Source organism: Poecile atricapillus, chromosome Z (genome assembly GCF_030490865.1).
Source record: "Poecile atricapillus isolate bPoeAtr1 chromosome Z, bPoeAtr1.hap1, whole genome shotgun sequence".
NCBI lineage: Eukaryota > Metazoa > Chordata > Aves > Passeriformes > Paridae > Poecile > Poecile atricapillus.
The window spans coordinates 27,749,999-27,776,007 of record NC_081289.1 but is presented as its reverse complement, the minus strand read 5'-3'; the positions used below and the strand labels follow the sequence as shown (position 1 = coordinate 27,776,007).

General features: G+C 39.9%; 1 protein-coding gene across 6 annotated transcripts in view; it reads left to right on the top strand.

The window, feature by feature from the left end:
* The window catches only part of LOC131592981 (transcription factor 20-like), a 130,466-nt gene extending 104,923 nt beyond the window's left edge, over positions 1 to 25,543 (top strand). For 4 of the 6 annotated variants that reach the window (XM_058865043.1, XM_058865047.1, XM_058865042.1 and 1 more), the window contains 4 exons: positions 9,688 to 9,781; positions 16,436 to 16,485; positions 19,444 to 19,571; positions 23,412 to 25,543. In XM_058865043.1, coding sequence (XP_058721026.1) covers positions 9,688 to 9,781; positions 16,436 to 16,485; positions 19,444 to 19,527 — 228 coding nt within the window. In that variant the 3' untranslated portion in view covers positions 19,528 to 19,571; positions 23,412 to 25,543. The remainder of the gene's footprint in view (positions 1 to 9,687; positions 9,782 to 16,435; positions 16,486 to 19,443; positions 19,572 to 23,411) is intronic. The other 2 variants (XM_058865045.1, XM_058865046.1) reach the window with 2 other exon arrangements.
* Positions 25,544 to 26,009: the final 466 nt, after the last annotated feature.

Below are 26,009 nucleotides of genomic sequence, written 5' to 3'. Positions count from 1 at the left end.
TTTTGGCCAGCGACTATTACTTTACATAGAGCACTTTCTGTGTATCTGAGGATATTTCACCAATATGTGCTAATTGTCTACTTTTCCTCAACTGTGATTGATGATTTATTGCTGTGGTTCATAAGACTGTAATTTTTTTTTTTTTTATGCTGATATGTTACTTGACAGCTCATCACTAAAGAGAGATCCAATGGCTTGCAAGCATTTTTCTTTCTGCAAGCATTGCACCTTTACTTCTTCTCTTGGATTCATCTTCTGCTTTTCCTCAGTGGTAGCAACAGCTACTAGGGACCTCAGGAATACTGGTGTGCACTTTATTACTCCTTATTGGAGCTCTGCTGCCAACCACTGTTTCTGCAGCTTTCTGGGGTAACTGTTTTCTTTCTTTAATGGTTTTCAGTAGTTTTCTTTGCTACCTTTTTTCTAGAGACAAGTTATTTCTTTTCCAGTAAGGTAAACATTGTAGTTTTTTCACCTATCCTTGCAGCTAAATGTATTTTGACTGTGCAGGAGTGGTTCTTCAGACCTCAGTTTAAGAATTGGTATTCTTAGTGAAGTGCAGTTTGGATGGAATGCTTTCACAAAGGTTTGTTGTTCTAAACGGTCATTTTCACATTCCTACTTCTTTCACATTCATCTGCCCACCTCCTATTTTCTTACGCTTCAAACATAAGGTGCTCGTCATTATTTCAATCTGCCTTTTTCCTGCTGCTTTTTCTTCTTTCAGTTTCAAGAACTTAAGATTTACTTCCAATCAGTACACCCTGGCTAATTTTATAATTTCCTACATTAAGTGCTTCACTTTGAAAACTGCACATTTACCTTTGTTTTTTTTTCATTTGAAGAAACTGCATTTCTTCAAAGCCCTTCTTGTCTGGGATTTGTGCTGAATAATTGGATATGCTTAGCCTGCTGCTGAGATGGACTCTGCCCAACGCTGCTGGCTCAGTCTCCCCATTCCTATTTCATCCCTTTGCATCCACCAACGCTTTGTTCTCTTTTACCGAAGTGTCTCGCACAGTGGGGCTCTGTTTATGATGAAGGCTTGCATGGATTATTACAAGTAATGACAAATGGTGTATTTCTGTCCAGTGTTACAAGTCTTTGAGTCATTGACGGGTGGGTTTGTGCTGCACCCATTTTCCTGTCAGGTTGCACAGATATGTAATATCTTGTCAAAATATTTTCCATTTAGAGTTTGCTTTTATCAAACGTATTTCCTCATTTTTAAGCCTTTATGAAGATTTTGTTTCTGTTGTATCTACTGCTCCTAATAACGTAGTGATTGTGTCTTTAATGAACCAATCTTTTTTTTTTTGTTTTGAGCATTTTAGCAAATACTCAGCATCATCTCTTCTTTCATTAGACAAAAGCTGGTTCTCTTATGCAGTTTGCCTCTTGAAAACCGTGAATTTATTGCGTTTTGTAGTTTATGTCAGGTTTTTTCTTTTTTTATATCACTCAGACATTGATACTCAAAGCTGTTGCTTTTTTTTCCAAAATCTCTTCAATTATGATGGCAATGTTGCTTTATTTTAAGGTAAATGCATTTTGTTATTTTATACTGTACTTGGCAGGTCTTGCACTAAATAGAAATTCACAATATATTTGGATGTTTCCTGTAATCATTATCCAAGATGGCTGGGAAATAAATCTAGTACTGGTAGAAAAATCCAACTGTAGTAAATGCTCTCTTGCTGATTGTGCTGTTAGCACAACTCTGTGTGTCCTTATCACATAATCACTGCTTGAAAATTTGGATTTCTTTTTCCTCTTTTAAGTCTGCTTTTCTGTCTTTCAGACCTTTTTGTAACTAAATTGCACTTATTGTTGCATGTTTAATTCCCCAAATGAACAGTCAAGATAATAAAAACTATAAATTTTTCTGCTAGACATGCATACTTCGGCAAAGTCAAATCCCTATACTTACAAGTGGTTTTCTGAAATGTTTCTCTCATTCAGGGTGGCTCTTTGCATCAAAGGAAACATGATTTATGAATTTCTTGACTTCTTGGACTTGGTAGTCTATGTATTATTTTAATATTCCTTTTAAAATATAAAATGGCTACGTAGGTATACACTTAGCCTGTTTAACTGAAATTAAATTTGCTTTTGTAGCACCATTTAAAATTACTGGTTTTGTTAATTTTGCTGAATCTGTTTTAGTTTGCCCTGGTTGACTCTTGAAGGACCTAATCTCTATTCTGGTTCAGTTACACTGGGTCTTTTTTTCGTTTGGGTTTTTTCTCCTTCCATTGTGTGGAAGAGGCGGGAAGGGTTCATCCCCCTCCAAGTCTTACTTGGCTCTTCAGCAGTCTCATGTATTCATGCACATGTAAGCCTTTGATCACTCCACCAAGTGAACGAAACAGGCTTGTAGGGAGTAGTGAACATGAATATATCACTTAGGTTGAATTTCTCTCTTCTATAAAATGTTACAGTTTAGCTCAACCTTTCTGTTTGGGAGGTAAAACTGAAGAGTCTTAAAAACTTGTAACCATACAGTATTTATTTGGTGCCTGTGTTCTTGTTGATAATCATGGGGGGGTTTTTTTTTGTTCATTGTGGAATTTCACAATCACATCTCTTGGTCTTCACAAGAACTGCCTTTCCAGACAGGTGCGAAAGTACCTTTTTGTTGTGGTGTCCTTTCTTCAGCAATGGCTGTATATTTACCACTTGACTGCACGTCTTCAGAGATATGTAGTAAATGAGGCATGTGCAGAATGATAGTTGCATATTTTCTCCCTCCCTTCAGCAACCACAGCTTTTGAGTTATAGCTTTGGTATCCCTGTGTTTACCAGGCAGAGGCATACCTATCCTTGATGAACTTGTCTAATCTGTTTTTGAACTTGCTTATGTTTTTGCCAGTGCAGCATTCTTTGACAATGATTTTTAGTTACTTGAGTGAAGGAAAAAAAAAAGCAGGTTTAAGTTGCATTTAAACCTGCTCTTCCTTCTTGGAAATGGCTAAGAGTCATTCCCTTATGTGCATCATATTGGATTTTGTAGGTTTCAATCACCCTTCAGTTCCCTCTTTTCCAAAATACTTAGACTTCTCTTATATACAAGTTCTTTACATTCCTAGTTACATCTGTGGTCTGTCCATTTTTGTTTCTAATCAGTCCTCCTGTCTTAAGAGGATCATCAGAACCACACACGATATTACGATGTCAGGCTACTACAGGAGTAACAGACAGACATAATGAAAATTTGAGTTTCATTATGGATTTCTTTTCTTGATAACTGCTTATGTTTTGGCTGTCCTTTTTTGTGCTTGCAGGGACTGCATGATGTTTCTGTCTAGGATGACTACTAATACCTTCCTATGAGTAGTAAAAGCTAATTTACAATCTGTCATCATGTATATGCATAGGTGAAAATATTTTTACCACATACATCACTTTGCACTTAACAGTAGTAATTTTCATCTCCATTTTATCATAGTTATCCACGGTTGTGAGATGGTTTTGCAGCTTTTTACTATCAGTTTGAGGTCTGGCTGCCCTGGATAATTTTACAAGCTTCACAATATTTTGCATCTTATTGTTCACCCCCCTTTTTGCGAGTCTCTGTAAGTGCAGTTGAATAGCTTAAGTGTGTATAGGACTTTAAAATTATTTCTGGCAAACCATTCTTTGTTAAAACTAAATATTTATTTCTGTTTTTGTTGCTTTCTATTTTTCCTTCTAGTTGAGGGTAATAAAATGCTCTGCTCTTAATTTCAAGTGCTTCTGTTCTAGTGTAATCAATTTCATATGTATTGAATAGGATTTTCCATTTTTAAGACATTTTCCAGCTCTTGGATTTCTTGTGGTTTTTTTTTTCTATGCCATCCATTTTGAGCTGCAGCTTCCCTTTGTGCTTCAGCAGCCTGTGCAGCACTGCAGATCTAACTTTTCATTATGTTTCCCAATGCAGCTTTATTAGTATGGCATCCTTCAGATTTGCTGAAATCTTGGAATCTAAATTTGTCCTTAGTTTCTTAACTTGAAGACAACTGTCCAGTTTTACCTCTGGAATGTTATCCTTTATTATTTATTTGATTTGCTTGCTACAGGCGTATATCGTCATTGGCAAGAGATGGCTTTTTATAATGCAAGTTTTAAAGATTATTATCTTTTTAATTGTGGAGTTTGTTTTACTGATATACTGTGCCTGGTTTTTTTGATAATTTAAAATTGTTTGTCAGGAAATATAAACTAATAGTTGTGTGTCCTTCAGTACTGGTGGTTATCTCTAGCCCCAGCCACATAAACAATTTTTTTCATTAAGCAGTATCTGCACATCAGAGTGGAAGTACTCTTTTCCTCTCCTGTTTCCTAAAAATGTCTCCCCACCTTGCTTTTTTCATCTTGGTCCTTTTTTGCAGAAGTCTTTTAAAATCACTTATATCTTTCTCCTGTAAAAAGCAGTATATATATATATATGTATATATATACACACACACAAACACTCCTATTTATTTTTATTTTTTCTTGTAGCTTTTTGGAATAAGTTGACTCTCTACATCCCACTTTCCAGGAAAGAGAATGTGGCTGCCTGCTGTTTCTGTTGCCCTTTTGCCTGGATATTAAATCCAAGCCTCTGCCGAGCCTGCCAACTGTTTAATCAGAAATAGTCAGAAGGCCCTCCTTCCTAATATTGCAGCTGACTGTGAAGTCTTCATTATCTTACATCTGCATTTGTGCAGTGCAATTATACAGAAGCAATTATTTTCCTAAAAAGCTTATAATTTAAACAGGAGAAGGAGAGAGTATGAAAAATGCATATAGCATCTAAAGCAAAGACTTGTACCTGTATAATTGATGCCACATATATTTCAGTTTTTACTTGCTTTGCTGTGTTAGTAACCTTCAGCTGTTGCTTTCCGTTTTACTCCTTTTATACATTCCTGACACTGGTATGTGAGAAGGGACAAAACAAGGAGATGCCTAGAAAGCAAAGCAAAGGAAAAAGAAAACAGACCAAAGGAAAAACTGGTCTTTGGAAGAGAGGAAGTCAAGAGGTCTGAGTATAGGGTATGTAACTGTTCATCAAAAAAAGATGCTTTATGTTACAGACAGCAGATCCTGTTGTTAATGTCCTTGTGTAAACTGGTTTGGTAATTGTTCAGCAAGGAAGATAGCGGAAGAGTCATCTGAAAACACCTTATATTAGTGTTAGAAGCAGTTAATTTCTGCCTCTAAGCAGCTGTTACTGCTCCTGCCAGGAATATTTTGGAAGGGCTAGTCGGCAGCTTCCATCCTCCCACCAGTGAAGCAATGTCCACTGTAGGATTCCAGTACGAAGGAGTACTTTGTCTAGGGACAAAGATACTATCTGTCAGCGCAGAGCCAGAGTGAGCAGGTGAGTGCTTTACTTGAGCAGCTTGGGGCACTGGTTTTCACAAGGCTAAGAGCTTTGTCTTGTTCAGAGGAGCAAGATAGGTAGTTCAGGACATCTTTGTTACAGCACTTAGGTGGAGTTCGGTACAAATCTGAGGAAAGCAAAAAAAGATACTCAAAAACATACTCTTGTTTATTGCATACAGCAGTGTGGTCTCAGAAGAGTGAAAGAATACAGATTTCAAGGGGGAAAAAAAGCCAAGCGTAAAGCAAAAGGAATATAGCTGGTAGGTGCTGTTGCATTTTAAATGAATCGGAGCTATTCTGCTGCTGATGTGGTAGCTGTCCCCCAACTGTTCACACTTCCAGGCTGGCTGTTACTTCGTTTTGGTAGACACAGAATGATGAGCTGTAGCAAGGAAGAAATGGGCAGCTAATAGTGTAGAGAGGTAGAGACAATGTATCTGGCTTTAATACTATTGATAATTTAGTTCATGGGATGGAGTGTCTCTTCTAAATGGCACTTTTCAGTCTCTCCAGCCTATTCTAAGTGAGATATATGTGCCTTGTGGCCAGAGATGAATTGTGGAGATAGGACCTATGAATCAATCTTTGCTGTGTGGTCTCTTTTTTCCTTCTTTTTCTTCTTTTTTTTTTTTTTTCCTTTTTATTTTTCTTTCTTTGTTTTTTTTAATTTAAGCCAAGAGTTGATTAGATGCTTGGCAATGATTACTATCCATTGGCACCTCCCATTGGGAGCACACTCCAAGTACCAGCCTTCAGCTCTTTCAAGCAGGGGAGGTTAAGCAGGCTGCTTACTGAGCAAAAGGAATTTCTCCTCCCAGGAGAGCTGGAGTGCTGTTTCCCTGGCTAAGAATGCTATAATTCCTTTACAAGTGACAAGCAGGCTGCTACCATCTGCTGGCGAATGGCAGCAGAATGGTGGAGTTTGGGTGAAAATTTTCTCGCGGACTAAGAGAACAATTAGTTTTCATTATGCTGAATTCACACATTTCCTTGTAAGAAGTTATGTGATTTTATTTTGGTGTTAGAATGTTTCCTAGTTGTAGTGTATGTATTTTTTGTTTTGAAGCATAAATATGTGAGATGAGGGTTCTAACAAAAGCCACAGAAAATACCAGCAGGAACAGGGCATCTTTTTACCTTTTAAGGCACAGCAGCAATGTCTTGCAAAAGAAGACTGAGACCATCCAGAAATTTTTTAAGCACTTTTTTTTTTGTCTTCATGGGAACACCTGGATGTATTTGGAAACCGTGTGGTACTATGTGATGATAGTCTCTTTCAAAGATGAGGTGATAGACTTGTTGTTTTAGAACCACACAGCTTTGTAGGGTGTCTTGCTTTGTTCAGTCACTCAGGTGTGTCAAGAAGGAAGAACTTGAAAAAAAGAGTAGTTATTGTGTATGTGGTTCCCTCAGCTTCCCATGAAAGAAGCAGATGGTTGGGGGTCCCGGGAGGTAGAAGGAATGGGGCCATTAGGCTGTCAGTGGCTTGTGAAAAGCAGAAGCATCTGCCAGAATGGAGACTTGTTCAGCAGCAGGGGAGCCAGCAGCAGCAGATGATCTCTGCCTTGAGCCGTCAGTGGCAGAGTCATCCGCTGGGGAATTGCTGTTGTGGGCGTAGCACAGGTAACCTTGGTAAAATCTCATTGGTCTGCCAGGCTGAAAAAAAGGGGCTGTGAAGGTTTGATGCACATGTACTGGCATCTTAACTGCCCACTTTTACTGTCTGGTAACTTCTAAAATCACAAACTATTTTAAAGCATTCCTTACCTATTCTCAGCTGAAAATTTGTCAAAATGTCGTGTTTCAGGATGTGATTTTCAGAATAGCAGCATGAACCATTCTAGATGCAGCAAAGAATAACTTAAAACTGTGGCTTTTGGAAAAAGTAAAAAAATTTTGCTAGGGGTCTTCTTTTCTCTTGTATCACACAGCATACTCTTCTAAGACATGCCTTTTTAGTGTTAAGAAATATTTTATACAGCTGCAGTTCAATCTCTGCTGCAGTAGTTCTTATGCTCTTATTGACTGCTCTGCACGGGAAACAGTGTTCCAGGGGAGAATGACCTTCTGTTGCAGCAGTGTGATAGTACGTAAAAGATGAGATAAAGTGGGGAGGGCAGAATGCCTCTGAGGAACAAGACTAGAAATTCATATCTGCATTCAAAAAGAATCGTCAATTTAGGTTCTGTCCTGTTAAAATAATTAATCCCAGTCAGCCACATCTAAAAGCGAGAATAAAGTACTCAGGTACAGAGCTCTGTTTCAGAACTCCTCAAGCTGCACTTTGTGAGTACTTGGCATAGGTGAATCTGGGACTATTGCCAGTACATAATATCCTTCTAGAGCTGACTTCAGAGCCAGGAAAAGACATTTTCTGTGGATGAAGTTTGGTTTTACTCCCATGAGAGAGTGAGTTACATTGCAGTTTGGCTAGTGGTCGGTATATTTTGGTGTGCATTTCAATATTGGTTTAGCCTTTCTTTTTAATCTTTGGAAACCTGCATTCATGTTCTGACAGGCAATAATAAACTGCTTGTGTGTCTCTTTCTAGGCCTCAGGGATACTTCCCTTGCATCATAAATACCGCAGTAGTTTGTTGTGCTTAGAAGGTAGACACTATTTAGTAGGAAGCACTGAAGATCAGGCTCAGGATTCTTTGGCATACCTGTAAAGAGAAGGTGTTACTCAAAACTGCAGTTGTAGATGTCACGAGAACTGACGTCTCACAAGCTTTTTCTGTTAGTTGCATCTGCTTTGATTTGAAGAGCCCCCCCTAGTTTATGGCTGGAGCTAGTTTTGCTTTCATCTTCCTTCAGGCATTTAAATACAAACTATAGTTATCTCTGCATAGCACAGAATAGCAGGAAGAGCAATAACTGTCAGATATTCTCAGAGGGTTTGGAAATACTGTAATCAACCCCCTGTTTACTATGCAGAGTGAGGAACTTTGCTGTGGCTGTTAGCTTTGGCCACGTCTGTTGTGCAGATCTCCGCTGCAGCATGTGTGCTGATGAGGGATGGAAGATGTGTGGTCCGGGGGATGTGGCCATGTTGGCAAACGAGCGTCCCCGTATGGTGGGAAGGCCGCGCTCGTGTCCAGTGCCAGGTGCGCCGCTGGCTTGAGCACAGCTGTTCCTGTGTGGTACAGGTGGAGCTCGCTGGGAATGGCAATAGAGCAGTGTAGTTTGACACCGGCTTTCCTAGTAGCAGCCGTGATTTTAGATCATGTCATCATCCCTGTGTGCAGGCAGGGACCAAAGGCAACTTCTCACAGCCCGAATTCAAGGTGAATTGTACCAATTATACCATGGTAGTTCCTATCTTCATTTTCTGCCAGTAGTTAATTCACTTTTTTATTTTTAAACAGTTGCAATCTCCTAGCATTTGGTGAATTCTACCAGGTATGGCTATATCTTTTTTTTTTAAGGGAAAAATGTCAACCAGTCAGAAATCAGCTTTCATCAGAATCAGATTAATTAGCAAAAATCACTTAGTGTATACATTCAAGAAATAAAATGGCTGTCTGAATGAGATGTGCTTTAGAACTCTTCCTTAGGTCATTTCTTAAGTCATTTAGGATGAAGTGAAGGTGAGAGATTTCCTTTCTGCTTTCACAGTTGTCTGGTATTATGGTCAAATACATCACTGACTAGTTGAGCTAATAGGGTTTAACTAATGAAAATTGAACATGGTCATCAGATGAGTCTGAGCTACTTTGACAATAGTTGTATGAGCATCCTTGTTGTACTGCAAGTGCTTTTTTTGGACAGGTACCATTTCTGTGATGATGAGGTGTTTTGCTATGATGGCATCTTCTCCTGCTCCAGATAAACCCTTTTTGATCACCTGTGAAAAAATATTCAACTTGTGCATGATCTTTTTCAATTGCTAGTGATAAAAATGGTGTAACCAAATTTCTTTCATGGTGGTGTCTTCTAAATCATTATTTGACATGCTGATTCTCCTTTTAAAGCTGCTGTAGACTCAAAGACACTCTTTTTCCTCCTATTTTAATAGTGATGTCATTGTCAGGTAATGAAACATGGGCCAGTAAAACAGATTTAAGAAGGATTTCAAATTCTTTCTGAATGGCTGAACATTTCTATCTCTTGCTTGATTAGCACAGCTGAAATTTTCGTAGTTTAAAAGAGCTTATGTTTTTACCTGTTTGAAAGGCAAACAAAAAAAATTTGTGTGGTGTAGAAAGATAGTTTACATGATTTGTCAAATTTTTCTTTTTGCTGGAATGTGGTTGATAAACTTACCAGGAAAATACAGGTGTTCAGAAAAATGACTCCAATCTTCATGACTGTTTTTTGGTTTCCCTTTCAGAAATGTTCCCATTGCCAGGAACCGGGAGCCACCTTAGGCTGCTACAACAAAGGCTGCTCCTTCCGATACCATTACCCATGTGCCATCGATGCAGGTAGGAACAAATGACATCTTAACTGTATTCCGTAATTACTCACATCATACGACACTAAATAATTCTGAGGTACTTTACAAATTACTCGCTCTCAGTTTTTCTCCTACTGCAAAGATAAAGTAATAAAAATGGCGAGAAACGGCATGAGATAAACAGTGTACAGTAACATGTTGGGACAAGATGGAGCTTGTAATGAAGAGGAATCTGCCTGAAAGAGCAGAAAAAGCCTGGTCTGGGGGAGTGCAGCTGCAGTCACTGAATTTGGCTGCAGTGTGAGACCTGATCGCTCCCTGCCAAAAATAGAAACCCTTTGTTAAAAGGATGTGTAACAAGGGATTTCTTCTTTCAGGGTTACATGCCTATGGGTGATCCTAGTAATGACTTGTAGTGTTTGTGTCTGTAGAATCATCATTTCCATTTGTAACACAACCTTCCTTCTCCCTCCTAAGAAGTAGTTCAGCCAGTCTCTTGAGTAGGTCAAATTTTCACTGTTAGATAAGCTAATTGTTTGATGATACTATTTCCATCTGTGAGCCTGGACTTGTGAGTTTGGTGGATTCTGTGCAATAATGACAGTTTTTCATGGAGATAAGCTTTTTTCTTGGGTAAAAAAAAATCCAACCTCAGAGTAAATAATACCCCACTTTTCCAGTACCCTGTATCTCACTTCTCCTGTCATACAAAACTTTGTCTGATAAAAAGCAGGAAAGGATTCAAGATTATAACTCTAGACTGGAAAACAATTGCAAGCTTCCTGTTTGTTATTCCCATTCCACAGCAACTCATTTGTTCACCACCCATTTTATGCTGTTTTCCAAATGTTAGAGTATTTGAAGTAGGAATGCTCATTTCTGAATGACTGCATTGCACCTCTCACTGTGAAGTCCCTCCCTATTGGAGATATGCATTCTATTCCAATAGGAATGGTATTACTAAATTAATATTGCAGTGGAATATTCTACTACCACAGTACTACTACTACTAGTAGAGAGAATATTTGACTTCACGTGAAAGAAAGATTCATCAGGTTGCAAAAATCACATACTCAAAAAATACCGGAAATAAGGGTGTCCATGTAAGTGTAATTTTGGTCTTTCATTAATCTGTCTTACAGTAATCACCTAATTAAAGGCTGATATCTCTTTTCATAAGGCCTTACCTCAGCCTGTAGGATGGAAGGGTACTCATTCATGAACATATGTTGTCCTTGCTGGATCTGTGTCGTACTTACTGCAGATGATTCCTTTTCAGTTCTGAAAGTAGAACTGGGAAATTTCCTGTGATACTCATCTCCGTCATGCCTGAGAGTTTCATGAACGTTAATAAACTTGGTTTTGTACAGTGTTTGAGACACACAATCTCCAATCAGATTCACATTCATATTTTGTTTAGTATGTATTTGTTTCTGGTTTGTGACCTGCCCTTTTCAATACCATGAAAAAACAAAAATAAATTATAGTGAATGTTCCCAAAAATTTGAGGGCTTAATTTAAATTCATGTTTTACTAGACACAGTATGTAGCATTTTCTGGGTTCTAAATTCAGATATCAAAATTCATATACTGTCCTTTTTCTTCAGATATATTAACTCTACTCCACTTCAGCAAATGTATGATCATCCAAAATGAGAAATATACTGAACAATCACAATTGAATCGCAAGAGCAGTTTGTGTCATGCATGGAAGATGCAGTGTCATGTACAAAAACCAGTATATAATCATAGTATTTAGTCCATTTTAAATGTAACATGTCTGCTATATAATATCTAGACCTGGGTTAGATTAAATTTGGCTTTTTTTCACTTTTGTCTTGACTTTGCAACCTGTGAGATTTTTTTAGAGTAGCTTTTTGTGTTCAAGTTCCAAGGCTACACTTACTTCATTTTCTTTTAATTTTGTTATGAGACATCATGTTGTCATGTGGCCATCTGTCGGAGTGCACAATTCCAAGCTAATTTCCCTCCTTTGAGTAATACGGCAGTAATAAATTGCAAGAGCTGCATGGAGATGGGATACTTGGACTGTGAGTTTCACAAACATATTTTAAAAATAGCGGAGGAGTTGGTAAAACTGGTGAGTCTCTGGTTTCACTCCCAGAAGAGTATGGTTTAGTGAGAACAAAAGACTTCATTGGTGCTTTTTTAAATACATTTTCCTATCTGTATGTCTGATATGTTCTCCTCTCTGGCTTCTCATACCACCCACAGGCCTTTTATCTAGTTGGTCTCAGGCTCCTCTTTACAAATTTCTTACTCCAGTCTCTTTGTAAGACCCAATTCCTCCTAATTATTTCTGACTTTTCCTTTGTCCAGTTTTCCAGCTCTCACTCTGGCTTCCTCCTCTCTGCTCTTACTTCACCTTCTTCTCTCCTTTCTTGTTTTCTCCTTTTTTTTTTTCCTCTCTGGGCTTTATCACTGCCATTTGGTTCTCCTAACTCAGCTCCCTGTCACACCCCACCCTGCTAGTCCTGGTTGGTTCTCGTATATTGTCCTTTATATTCTCTGTTTCACCTTTCTATGCCTTGTTCCAATCAGTTCTTTGTCTTAGCCTTCTGCTGGCACTTGTCCTTAATTTCCTGCTCCTGACTTCTAGTAGCACTGGTCTCCCTCCTGCTAGCCTCCATTCTTTCTGTATCTTGATTGCCTTTCTCAGTACTGTTCTCACTTCTGCCTGCTGGACCAGTGCTTCCGAATTTGCAGTTTTGAAATGGTCACTTTGTTCTTTTGGGTTGCATGAGTCTTAGAAATGTCCCCTGACAGCTTCACTGCTTTTGGGTCTGGTGCCTGAATCTGAGGGCAGAGGTTCATTTACAGGAAAGCCCTGATCACCCCCAGACAGAAGTAGATTTGATGGAATTTTTAAAAGGACCTAGCTATTAAAATGTAACAAGCTCCTTCTGAAGTGCACATGAAAATCCCCATGTCACCTTTCAAGGAGTTCTATTTGCTGTTTTTGTGGTAGCTGGCAAGGGTATGCCTTAGCTAAAATCCAGGTCCTACTGAAAATCAGGATATTGTAGAGCTTTTCAGAGAAAATAATCCTGGGATGTTTAACATGGGCAGAATAACTTTTTTCCAAGAAAGAGTTTTAAGGAAATCATTGGGCTGCTTCAGCTGAAGTTTTCAACCAAAACAAATAAAAGAGCCCCATCTTGAAGTAGATTCTCAGCATTCAAAATATCAGCCTGATGGTGTGACAGTAAAAGACCTTGTTTGCAGTTGGTTTTATCTGTGGGTGTAATCAAGCTGTCTTAATCTACAGACACTCTTCCAATAAATCTGTGTAAAAGAAATAAGCTATGTAGCATAAGACCTGATTTTCATTTATGCCGAAGCAGAAAATGTAGGCTTCCTTGAGAAACAAATCAACATTATTTTCTCTTTGCTCAGCCTGCTGTCTGCCTGTAAACCCTTTTTATTGGTTTTGCAGTTCTACTGTCTTTCTGTAGTGAAACTGTAGAGGTGCTTCTCAGTTTCCTTGAGCTCAGTGGTAGTGCCATTTTGAAGTCAACCACCCTGCTTTGAAGGATGGTGCCACCTTGCTGTATTTAGGATCTGTCACAGATCTGTTCTGAATCCTCAGAAGTGTGTGTTAACATTTACAAGGGCTCTCAGGCTTTTGGAATATGTATGACTGGTTTTGTATCTAAAAGAAATAAAGCCAAACAGAAAACACTTGCTAGAGTGTTTTTTAGGGTATGTTGAGTCATACACACTTGGTTTGTCTGAATTCCTGGAAGTGACTGTGCCTTAGTTGAGATGAAGTAGCCATGTTGCATTCTGAAGCAGTTGCAGTGTGAGCTGAAGCGTTTCTGCCTTTGCGTCCGTGTTGGTCCCTGTCAGTTCCTGCACCTTGGGAAAGGCAGTACATTTTTGGGAAAGGGCTGGAGGCTGGAACGTGTCGAACGGCTTCAATTCCTTGCAGCACTGAAGGCAGTCCTGGGGTGGGACCTGGGCTCTGGCTTCTGTGCCAATGGTCTGTGTTCAATCCGACCCCGGTGAGGAGCCAGGCTTTGCCCCGCTGTTGCTAATTGAGTGCTGTGCAAGGCACGTGGCTTCGTAAGTTGCCAGTTTGTACATATGGATGCTTTTATATAGCCTAATTCAGGCTGTCTTTTAATCTCCTTTCATAGAAAATAGTCTTTGGCGAAATAGGGTGTAAGAGAGCTGAACATTTCTTATCCATTTACATAAAAATCAAGATCAGTAGTGCCACTTAAGTCATTTTTGTATGGAAATGACTGTGGTTAACATTGTCTGTGTTTGGCTTTCGTCTGTCCAAATTTATGAAGAGCCTCTGATGTCTCAAGATAACTTAGTCCTAGGGATGTCTCCATGGAAACAGGATCTTTGTTTTCTGAAATTTTATATCCTCTCCCTCTGCTTGTTCTTCCCCACCTGGAGTCAGATTCTGATGGTTGCAGCACACTTGTCCCTACAACATATATCACAGGCAGTTCCACTTACAGATTTTTGACTGTAAATTAGGAAAAGATTAACAGCAAAATAAAATGAATTTTCGGAGAACAGAAATCCTGTGTCTTCACAAGTATCATTAAAGATGAGTAACAGGCAGAACACAGAGGGTGAGACAAAAGTATGAAGCTTACAGAAGAATAATTGCTTCTATTAAAAGTGTTTTAGGTTTTCCCTGACTACTTTATGGAGAAAAATCTGTGGAAACAAGGACAAGTCTCAGTTCTTTTCCCTTTCTGCCACAATGAGCTGATCATAGCTCCGTGTCTGCTGACTTCATGACAAATTGTAATCTGTTATATAAAATACTTGGAACTGCTAACCAAAATCCAGGCCAGCTTTGTAATGATGAACAATTTCTGCCTTATTGGTATTCAGCTGATTTTCTACACTGTGCTGATGACATTTTTCATAGTAGTCCTTTAACAGAAATGAAAAAAATTGCTATTAATTAAATCTGCTATTAGTATTTGCAACAAAAATGCTGACCTTAGTAAGAAATTGAGCCCCATACACAGATCAGGCATTAGGTACAAGGTTTCTGGCACTTCTTCCTGATCCTTGTACAGTCTTCCTTTCTGATGTACTAGCTAAAGAACTGCATTCATTACCAATGTTGGGTTTCCAACAAAGAAGAAAACTCCATTCTGTTCTAACATACTGTGTATGTTTTTGATGATTGCTCTGTATATTTTTGATGATTGCTGTATTATGCAGTGATAATTCATGCTGTAGTCTAAATGTATGATTCCTGCCCTTATAATGAGAAGACATTTTGTTTATTTCCTGTGATTTGCTAATGCTGCATTTGAAATTATCTGTGACAGGATTAAGGCTTTTACTCCCCTTTCCTAAAATCTCTCAAGTAACTTAGCCTCTTGCATGCTGTTTCCCTTTGATTGAGGCCAGAGGCATTCATGTTGAAACATTAAGCATTCCGTAGCAGAGGGATGCTCTGCCAAAGCTTGGGTATCTAGAAAGCTTTTCCCTCAAGCTTTAGTTCCAGTCTCCTGCTGTCTGCTAAACTCTTCCAGCAGATTGAAACAGCAGGTAGCACCGGTTATGCTACATACTTAAGAGCGTTTTAAATTAGCACATCTTAGTTACCATTGCACTTGCCTACTTGTGAGCTCTTGGGGTGTGTTGGAGCAGGCAGGAGGTCCTAAGCACCTTGCTGAATTCTCTAGGGCAGCGTTGGTCAGTCGTGCTGGGGTGGGGATGGGTGCTTGCTCTTCCTCAGGAGGTGGCAGCCTTGGGTCAGCCTCCAATGCAAGAGGCAATTGGAACAGAGCGGTATCGGGCGTTTGGGCAGGTCGAGAGGTGACCCTGCAGTTCAGGGTGCCCAGGGGAGGCAGCTGAGTGCTCTCAGGGGAGCACTGCCTTTTCCCGTGGCTGAAGTTCCAGGAGCTGCCAACTTGCATCACTTAGAGGCATAGTCTGGGAGGGGGGATGCGAGGAGAAGCAATCCGTACTCTGGCAGTGCTGCCAAATAAGTGCTCTTTCAAGTGGCAGTATTGCTTACTTTGTTCCTAAATAAGCAGTTCCACACAGGTGTCTCACTTTACGTAATAGGTTTAAATAATTAACTACACCATTTTTTAGATCATAGAAGCTTCACATATATGATTCATGGAAGCAGATCTAAGAGCAGCATGGGGGACCAGACTACCAGAAATAGTGTCACAGTGTAAACTTATCACCAGGATTTGGGATTGCAGATAAACTGTATGCATCCATACCTAGAGATGCACACCCCTTCTCCCCCTGATACTGGCAGGGCCTTGGGGTAAGGGTGGAATGCAACATTTGTACTACGAAGTGCAGAGATTGTCTGTTCAGATTGGATGAATGTGTCCATCTTCCTTGTGGTAAAGCGAAGAAGGCTCGAATAGCTGAAGGGGGTTGGGAGACTTGCTGTTGTCATTCTTGCTGCTTACAGATCGTTGGGAAAACCGGGGCTGCATGGTAATCCAAGCAGCATTGTCACTTGGGGTGTTCAGTTATTTCGTTTGCTAAAACTTTGGGGGTGGAAGGAATGAAACTGCTAACAAAGTATTCCTGTAAGAGATCTTTGAATAAAAAAATGTATCCTGTGAGGCAAGATTAACACATGTGATGTATTATTTAAATTGGTTTTCATTAAAAAAAATAATCCATTGCTTGTCTTCTCCTCCTTTAGATTGTTTACTAAACGAAGAGAATTTCTCAGTGAGGTGCCCCAAGCACAAGGTAAGAATCCTCTCCTGGATTAGACCTGGGTTTTTTGCTGCCCTCTTCTGGTTTCTAAATTTGGATTAGTAATTTTATTACCTGGATAATGTCTGTAGTCAGAGATGCTTTTAGTTCAATTATTCTGTGATCTATGCTTGTGGTGTATTCTGGGGGCAAACATCAATTTAAGAAGAATACCAAGATTAAGAAGATACAATTTTTGTTCCATCTGCTCAGTGTTTCTTTAGATCCTTGATGACTCTTCAGAAAGCTCAGCTTCATTTCCTGAATTCTGTGATAGAATCAATATGTTGCTCGCTATTCCTGTTTGGATGTTGCATTGAACTGTTGGGTTTTCTCCTTGGATTTACTGAGGATGCAAAGAAGATGAAAATGACTTTATGAAAAAGTTCTCCTGGTTTTTGGAAGCATCTTGTTCTAGTTTACCAGTAGTAACTGGACTGAGTGCAACCACTCGGCCTTCAGTGGATCTGTGGGGTTGTTCTGTAAATCTTTGGTTTGTCAGAAGACTCCCATGCTGCTTCTGCCCAGGGTCTGGGCATCCTTAATAATTGTCCCCAGAGCCTACAAACACAGTGGTGCAAAGAGCTGTCTGTATGGAAAGAGGAGACAAGGTAGACGATACATACTCTCTTATAGCCCTAAGTAATGGGATACGGTGCTGGGAACACCCCTCCCAGCCCTTAAGGGAGGCTACATCCCTGGGAGGTTGTGGATACCAGTCTTCCAGTTTTAAATGGTCAGAAAGTATCCAGAAAAACAACTGTTCTTGTTGCCAGTTGAATACAACAGGAATTGTGCAAGAGTTTGGATGGCTTGTGCTGAAAAGGAATTGATAATAGGAAAGAATTGTTTTGCTTTCTAGCAGGGATTAGTCCCCATCTAGTTCTTGTCTGCAGATCCCTGCCTAGAATTAGACTGACATCTGGTGGTCTTTTGTTTTCACAGATTATTCTTAATCTGTTTTTTGTAAACATACAGGAATTAGCCGCGTGTTCCTTTCTGGATGTTCTACCACAAAATGATGTATTTATATACACGTATTTAAAATACGCTGGAAGATTCAGTGCACATTCAGGCTCTTATCCAGAATTGGCCTACTTTTCATTATATAAAAGAAAATAAATTATTCTGCACAACTGTGGAATAATGTTGACGATGTACAGCAAGCTTAAATTAATGCCTTAATGCTACAAGAATCTGCAGATCTTGCCAAACAAAAATGGGAAGGACGAGCCCCCCCATACTGCGTAACGTAACTGCCAAAGTGCCAACCTCTGCTCAACTTTGGATACTTGACTAAAGATAATTGGAGTGTGTCTTGGTTTTGGATGGGATAGTTATTTTCTTCTTGGTACTTAGTTACCAGCTGGGGTAAAACCATGACAGAGGGTTGTGTATTTGAAGGCTGTTTTATTTTACTGCCTGTTGCCTGAAGTATTCCAGAAAAATAGTGTTACATAGATGGCTTGGGTCACTGCTGCTGTATGTGAGCACTTGGCAGTGATGGTGATCAAACCATGAAAGGAAAAGAACTGGTTTAGATTCAGGCATAGAATCCAGCTCTCCCCAAAAAAATCTGAGAGGGCACATGGATTTCTAAAGCAATCTTGCAGGATGGGAGAGGGACAACTACCACTTAAGTTCATAATGGTATTTCATGAGGCAATAAAATTTTGAATTCTATTCAGATCTTACTGCAGATCACTTTCTTCATTGTATCAAAAACAGAAGTTCAACACCAGCAGCCCTTCTTTGACACTGAAGTTTGTTGACTTTTGCTTAGTAAAGACGCAAATAATTTGTTTGAAGCCAAGTAGAGTTTTCTTTGCTTTCTTTCTCTGCCCTCACCACGTTTCACTAATCTTTACTGGTTTTTTCCCAGTCCTTCTGCAGGGCAGAATATAAACTCACTCTGCTCCTTCATTGTAGTGGCTGGAAAGGAGAATTCCAGACAGTGACAATGCAGGAACAGGAAGGCTGAAAACCATTGCTCTAGAATGACTGGAGAACAAATTGCATCAATTTTTTGCATGATATGAGTATGAGCAGTTGAGAGGAAGAAAGACTTTCAATTAGTCTGTTGAAAGTGATGCTTTTAGGTAACACCAGCTTAGCACTATTAGCAAATTAGTAACTGTCTCATAGCTCACTCTGCCATTCTGTAGCTAATGGGTGGAAGACCTAACTTTATAAATCTCCAGCATTAAGTCCTCCGGTACAGGGCCTCTTACCCTTTGGCAGTCTGTGCCTCACACCAGTAAATACACTTCATCACAGTAAGAGGCTCCTGGAGAGCAAAGGTGTTTCTTGCCTCATTAACTGTGCTTGACACTTGGGGCATAAGCAAGCTAAGTCCAAAGGGACTGGTCCTGCCTTTCTGTGTGCTCCCCAGTGAGCTTTTCCGTTTCCTTCTGTCAGGATTGATGCTTCAACCATCCATGTCCTGAATATGCTACTTATGCAAAATATCAGCTTTTATCACAAGGAAAATGTTGTCTGAAAACTATAATCTTTTGAAGCGTTCCTCTCACAGATTCTCTGTCTGCATCACAGCAAGTGAGGTTGCAACAGACCTGATGAGGATGCTGAGCCATGGAGAGGCCATAAAGGGGATGGGGTATCTCACCTTTTGGTGGCTCAGCCATCTTAGATTGTCTTAAACCATCTGTTTGGGCAATTTTAAAGTGATGCTTCTAAGCTCGTTCTACCTTTTTGTGTTAAATTCTGTGTTTCTTAAAATTAACCAGTCTTTTCTATCTCAGACTCTACTTCTGTGGAATTACGTGCCTTTGTCTCGGGAAAAACTCTGTCTGAAAAGTCTATTTCTGGCTCCAATACTGACTTCTCTTTCTCTCTCTCTCTCACTTTCTGTATGTTCCCTTTCCCTACCCCTGTCTTCCGTTTATCCCTTATTTTCGTTTTCCTCCTCTGTTTGGCTTGCTGGTTTGTCAGCCCCTCCTTCCTTGCTCTCTTCCCTCCTTGCAGAACAAGATGGTGAAGGGCAGCCTCAGCACAGAGCAGTCGGAGCGGGGGTGAGGGGGGAAGTGTACTCCTGGGAATGGATATAAAAGCAAGCACAGGTGAGTGGGAGAGAGCTTCCAGTTCCACCTGCTGCCTTACATCCAGTGCCTTCCCCATTTCTGTGAGAAATCAATGTGCTTTTGTGTATATTCAAAACATTTGTAATATTTTTTTTCTCTGCTACCATCCTGTTCAGTTTTTGTATTTCTGCAGCACTTTCTTCTGTTAAACAGTGAAAGGCAAAGCTTGTTAGCTGTTATAACTGCCTGATTACTGATTACAGCTAAACCAGTGGCAGAAATGTCCTTTTGTATCACATCCATAAGGATCTGAAGGGTTTTTTCTGTGAGTCTCAGAGTAGTTAATAGTAAGCTTCTGTATAAATGAAGTCATTAAAGTATCTTAAATTCTGTATGTAAGGAATAAATAATATTGATGAGTTCAGGATTGTTGTAATCTAGGATTCCTATTTTCTGGAAATGTAGATAGATCCAAGAATAAGTAAATTAGTGTTAGCAGGAGCCCACTGTGTTTCTTTTAGCCCAGATTTTTTCTCTGTTTTGCAAGCAGACATGGGGCATAGAAGGTAGAACTGTATCCAGAAGTGATCACAATTCCATAACTTTGTAATGTGCCCCGAGTTCCACACTGCACTTCCTTCCTGCCTCCTCCTTTGTCTAGGCCCACTGTTCATACAGCCAGGTGTGAGCTTGATGGGGAATTCAGTTTGTCTGAAACAGCTTTTTGCCATGTTAGCATCAGAGCTGGGTCATTTTCCTAATCTGGTTCACTGTGTGGCTGGGAAAATACAGTTGCACAAGGAGCAAGTAGCACTGAGGTGGGAGGAAATGGGATGAGGTTGGGATTTTTTATTCAATTGCAGATGCATTGCAGTTGAAAGGCAGCAGGATGGATTAAAATTAAGTAAGTGCTTGGTTTCAAATTAATACTTGTTGGCACCCTTTCCATGAAACTGCAGCCCAAGAAGGTCTCTTGCCTTCATTTCACTACTCAGTTGCGTTTCTTACTCAAGCTATTTGCTTCTCTGTCTCTTTCTTGCAGTCATGCAGGGGAAGTTGCTCTTTTGTGTCAGTTCTTGGAACTGCTGATGGTAATCCCCTTCCCTCATTGCCGTTCCCTTGCTTCCCAGGCACCTCCCTAAATTAAAATCTTTCCTGTTTTTCAAGTTAAGTAATTGTGAAGTACTTCTAATGGTGCTTTGTGTGAAGGATGAGAGATTAATTGGAAGATTGTGGGGTTTTGGTGCAGTTGCAAAAGACAGGTAGTGTCCCATATAAACACTTTCTGTAAACTGACTGCTGACTTGGTCTAGCTCAGCTGTGCTCTGTGACTTTTCATTTTTAATAGTGTTGGAGTGTTGTTTTAACAGTTACCATGTAAACAGTATTTAACAGTATTCAGTGTTTGAGTAGCTTTCTCCTTCCATGGTAAAGGTCACTGGGATTCCTTTAAGCTTTTCTCTTTTCCTTTAAGTGTAACAAGCAATGTAATTCGTAAAATTAAAGCAGGACCAGAGTCCCACAGCCAAGGTGCCTCTTCTGACTGTTTAACACTAGAGAAGTCTGGTGATTTTTGGGCCATTTCTGTAATGTACTGGTGAACATTACTGTGTCCCGGAGACCTTTTCACAGCTTTCTTCCCTGCATTATTTTCCAGTGATAGCTCTTTTTTTATATATCATAGGAAAGTCTTGACTTAAGACCTTGCAGGCTGTGGAATCTCTGCAGTGTATTCACTGTATGCCCTAGATACCTCTCTAAGGCATCATTTTTTTCCAAATCCATTTTTGCCTCAAGTAGTTCTTACCAGAAGGCCCTATTTAGCTATTCCCTTCCAATGTTCAGAATGTCTTAAAAATTAGGTTCTCTAATTCTAACCTGATCTTGCATTCCAAAATAAAAGCCATGCAAATCTAAAAGATCTAATTATAACAAAAAATAAAAATAAAAATATTGTATTACTGTGGTAATTAAAGAACTTTAGGGGAATGCTGTAGCAGTCCAGGTAGTACTGGAACTGCCCTTCTGCTGGCCTTAGTGTAAGATAAAATGGATACTCAATTGCAAGATTATTGGGCTGTTTTAGTCCTGGTTCACTCCCAGGCCTAGCAAGTTAAGAAAAATCCTGCATATTGGATAATATCCAGGCAAGTCAGTGTATTCTGTCTTTGTTGCTTCTCTCTCCCTGAGCCAGTTGCCTCTAGAACATTTGGATCAAGTCCAGATCTGGAGAGTGACTGTGAGAGTGAGTCTGGTGCTCTGGATCTTGTCCAGGAACGAGTCAGGACTCTCTCTCTCTCTCTCTCTCTCTCTCTCTCTCTCTCTCTCTCTCTCTCTCTCTCTCTCTCTGTGTTGAGCCTGTTTCTTCCCTGAGCTGGTGCCTAATGCTCTGGACCAGTTCCAGGCATGGGCAAGCTGCAGTTGTACAGGAGCCAGAGACAGCAACACGGCCTTGACACTCCTTCAGCGAGGGCTCACAGTTGCGCAGTAATGAAACCACAAAGGGCAGCTGCCTGAACTTTCTAGGAACCTCCCCTTTTCCTCTTCAGCTGGTGCTCTGCAACATTGCCCGTCTGGTTTTTGTATGTACTTGCCTGACTCTTTACTCGCTCTCTGCCTGGCACCCCTGGATGGGGGATATTTGCAGCCAAGAGTTAGGCTTGCTGGGATGTAATCTAATTGGTGTGCTGATGATCAGAGCAGCACTGACTTCTGCATCACACTTAGTCAGGGTTCCTGGAGTTTAATTGCCAGCTATGAACGAACATGGGTGTTACTTGCTCCCAGGCACACCTCTAATTCCATTAACTGCTTTCCATCTGCATCACTTATGGTGCAAGTTTTTTTCCTTTTCCCAAACTCATTAGGTGGTAGGAAGGGAATTACCTAAGTTATATCCAAGTAAATAAGTAACCTTACTAGATAAATAAATAAATTTCTGGGCTCACTTGTGTTGTGGGGTAAGGGAAGAAAGGATTACATTATTTCGAGCTTTGCTTTCTCTTTGTGTAGATTAAGAATGAGAACCATAACTTAGAGGAATTAAATTTCAATTTTGTAGTTTCTCTTTTGAAGTGAGCCTCCAGCAACTTAGCAAACTCCTGAAGTTCATTTTGTCACCTTAGAGAATTTCTGGACAGGGAGAACATGTGCCAAGCACTTGGATATTTCCACATTTGTCTTGGAAAGATATCACAAGTTTAGTCCTTCCACAAACTGTCTCCATAATATGAAAATCAGATTAAAAAAGCAGCAGAAAGAAATATCACCTGCCCTTCAATTAGTTAAACCACACACGGCTTCACCTTTAACTAGTGAAATCTGGCCATGTTCCAGGTTTGGCTTCTGGACTTCTGTAATTTTGATACTAGTTTCACTGTCTGCTACATATTCACTGGAAACCACCATTGGATGGTAGCAGCATGACCTATAGGGAAACATTTGGGTGTGGTCCCTCATGGCATCCCAGGAGCTGTCGCTGCCTTGGGACATGCTTGGCTCCTCTGTTTCCCATTCTCATGGTTGATGTGAGGAGTGGACATGCGGTGAGTGAGCTCCTGCCTGGCTGCTGAAGGTAGACGTTCTGTGAGAGTGCCGGGCCATGGTGGCACAGATCATCCTGCCATCCCAGACCTCCTTCAGAACTGGGCTTCTTTAATTTTTTTTTGCTGGTTGTTAAACTAAGACTTTTTATCACATGGATTAACTTCTATAAACTATTTGCCATTGTGTATATCTGCTCTTGGTCCACAAAACTAAAAAGCTCTTGGTGTTGCTGCTGTGGTAGGCTGCAGAGTGGGTTTTTCCAAAGCCTGAGGGGCCTGTTTGCAAATGGAGGGAAAGGAGCCATTTCAATATTATTTTGACTTTGTTTTTCAGGTTAGGCTGTTGAGATAAAAAGCGGTGGACATTCGTGACTGAATGGAATCTCTCCCACTGTGCAGCCATGCCCCCTCTCGACGTGCCTGCCAATGCCAGCACTTCCTTCATAAATTCTTACATCACACTCAAGACTGATGACATCACAGAATCTGACCAAGGAGTCTGAACCAGCTGTTTCCATGGACACAATCTCCATAGTGACAGTGGGGAGGGGAGGGGGAAAAAGGAAACAGGTGGGGGGAATTAAAGAGGGAGGGATAAATATATATATATATAAAGATCTATTTTTTAGTCTTGAAAGACTTTGTTTTAAATGAAAGGTGCGCTATATCCCTTTTGATGCTTTTGATTAAAATTTTTAAAACCCCATATAAATTAAAAAAGAAACCTATAGCTAAAGTAAATATTAAATCCGAAGTTAAAGCAAGGTATGTGGAGCTTAACATTTTGTGGGAAAGAATAGGAAAACTGGGAGTAGTCCAAACAGGACTTGTCTCTGTTCCTCTTGCTTTCTTTCTCACAATATCTAATGAAATTCAGTTTTGAAAGGCAAATAAAATACTGATAAATTGTTTGTAGGGTGTGAGAGGAAGGCTTGGATGGTTGCAGGTAATTTGGTGTCAGCAGTTGTGTCTGAGGGGTAGGGAGGTTTCCATTTTTGAGAAACACTATTAACAATGTACGCTTGAACAACATCTGCAGACTCTTGGGTCCTGAGACTCATGAAGAGGTGGCTGCTGCTTGCTAGGTCCCATACACCTCATTGGTGTGAGAACACCTGTACCACGCAGGGGAAGGCAGTGTCTGTCCTGTGTGGCCACAATGTGACCCCCAGATTCCAAGAAGCTGCCTTCAGTTTGGGAGGCAGGTGAGAGGAAGACATGGTTTACCTGCCAGAGTGGGGAATGAAAGGAAGTCTGAATGTTGGTGGAGTCAATGTATCTTTAAACTGATTGGGGTAAATCCGCTTGGCCCTTTTTAAATTTTATGTTTTTGCTTTTCCTAAGGAAGGAAGAGGCAATGTCAGTGTAAAAGCCTACACGGTATGGTTATTTGGGGTCAGGTTTTTTCTTTTTTTCCCTTTTTTTCTTTTTTTTCATTTTTTTCATTTTTTTCTTTTTTTCTTTTTTTTTTTTTGTAAATTATGGAAATTTAAAACACTTGGGTTTTACGAACAAAAACAACAAAAAAAATCAATTTTTTCTTGTTAAGGCCTTAAGAAAGGGGTTAGTGCATCTTTCAGGGGTCACTCTGCCATGGGAATAAAAATAGCTGTTTCACAAACAGTTTTATATAAAAAAAGCTTAAAAAACCAAAAAAACTAATAAACTTCATTTTAACCTTGTCTCCTTTTGTTTTGTGCGAACTTGATTTGTTTAAAAGGACAGAGACAGTACTATCTGCTGCTTTTTTGTTTCTTTGCCTTCATCGGTTCTGCCTTCAGTGATGACCTTCTGAACTGGCCCAGCAAGAGGAAGACCACAAAGGCTTTGAAAAACTAAAGCTTAGGATTTGTTTGATGTTCAGAGTTAACAAGCCAATGACTGGATGAATTTTCTGTTTGTGTGAGTTGGTGGTGTTTCACCAAGTCACTGACTTCTTTCACTCATAGGATGGTAGCCTATCCTAGCGATATCAAACAGCGTGGTGTTTACTGGGAAGTCAACTAGAGATAGGGATCTAACCAGCATGACATGGATAAAAAATTGGGGTTGATATTGTGGGGAGGGAAGAACTATTTTAAAAGTTATGTACTGGATGCTTGCTCAGCTACTCACATTTTGGAGTATTCAGCACATAAAAATAAAATCTATGATAGCTCATATTAAGATATCTATTTTAACTCTATTTTTAAAAGATCGATTTAAAGATTTGGGAGATAATTTGGCAGTTATTTATTTCTAGAAGTTGCTACTCTCACTCATAAATATTTGGAAAGAACGGGCAGCCTTCTGCTTACTCCTTTCCCAGTAGCAGCTACTGAAGTTAGTATGTCCTTTACATTAAGAAATAGACCTGTTGTGATAAATGTCACTAATGTGTCATGAATTGGTGCTGAAAATATTTAACTGCTGGTGTAGTCAGAAAAAAGTCATTTTTAGCATAGTTAATGTGATTGAGTAAATGACTTCTTTTCAACTGAATAAAAATAGTTTTTTTTTTCATAGTGTCTGTTCTATTCTACATATTCAAAAAAAAAATCCTGTTATTGCATTGATTTTATATTGGTGAAGAATCAACTCTGTAGCACTGTGACAGCAGAACAGTGTGTGCTGGAACTGCTGAATTTGACACTTTCACTTTGGCTCTTCAGGGTGGTATCACAGCAGAGGCAGAAGGTTTTTGGGTAGCTGGGAGGAGGGAGCCTTGGAGGTTTTCCATGTGGGAGCTTGTGGCAAGTATGGAGATTCAGTATTTCCTCATGCACTGTGGTTGAAAAGTAGTGGGAGTTGTGTAGAGCAAATAAAGAAATGGTACCAGAGTCGACTCCATGGGAAGTATTTCTCAGTGGGAAGTGCTTAAAATCCTTCAACTCGGCTGTGGCTTAACCCCCCCAGTGCTGTGGTGAGAGGTGCTCTCCAGTAGAGCAGGATT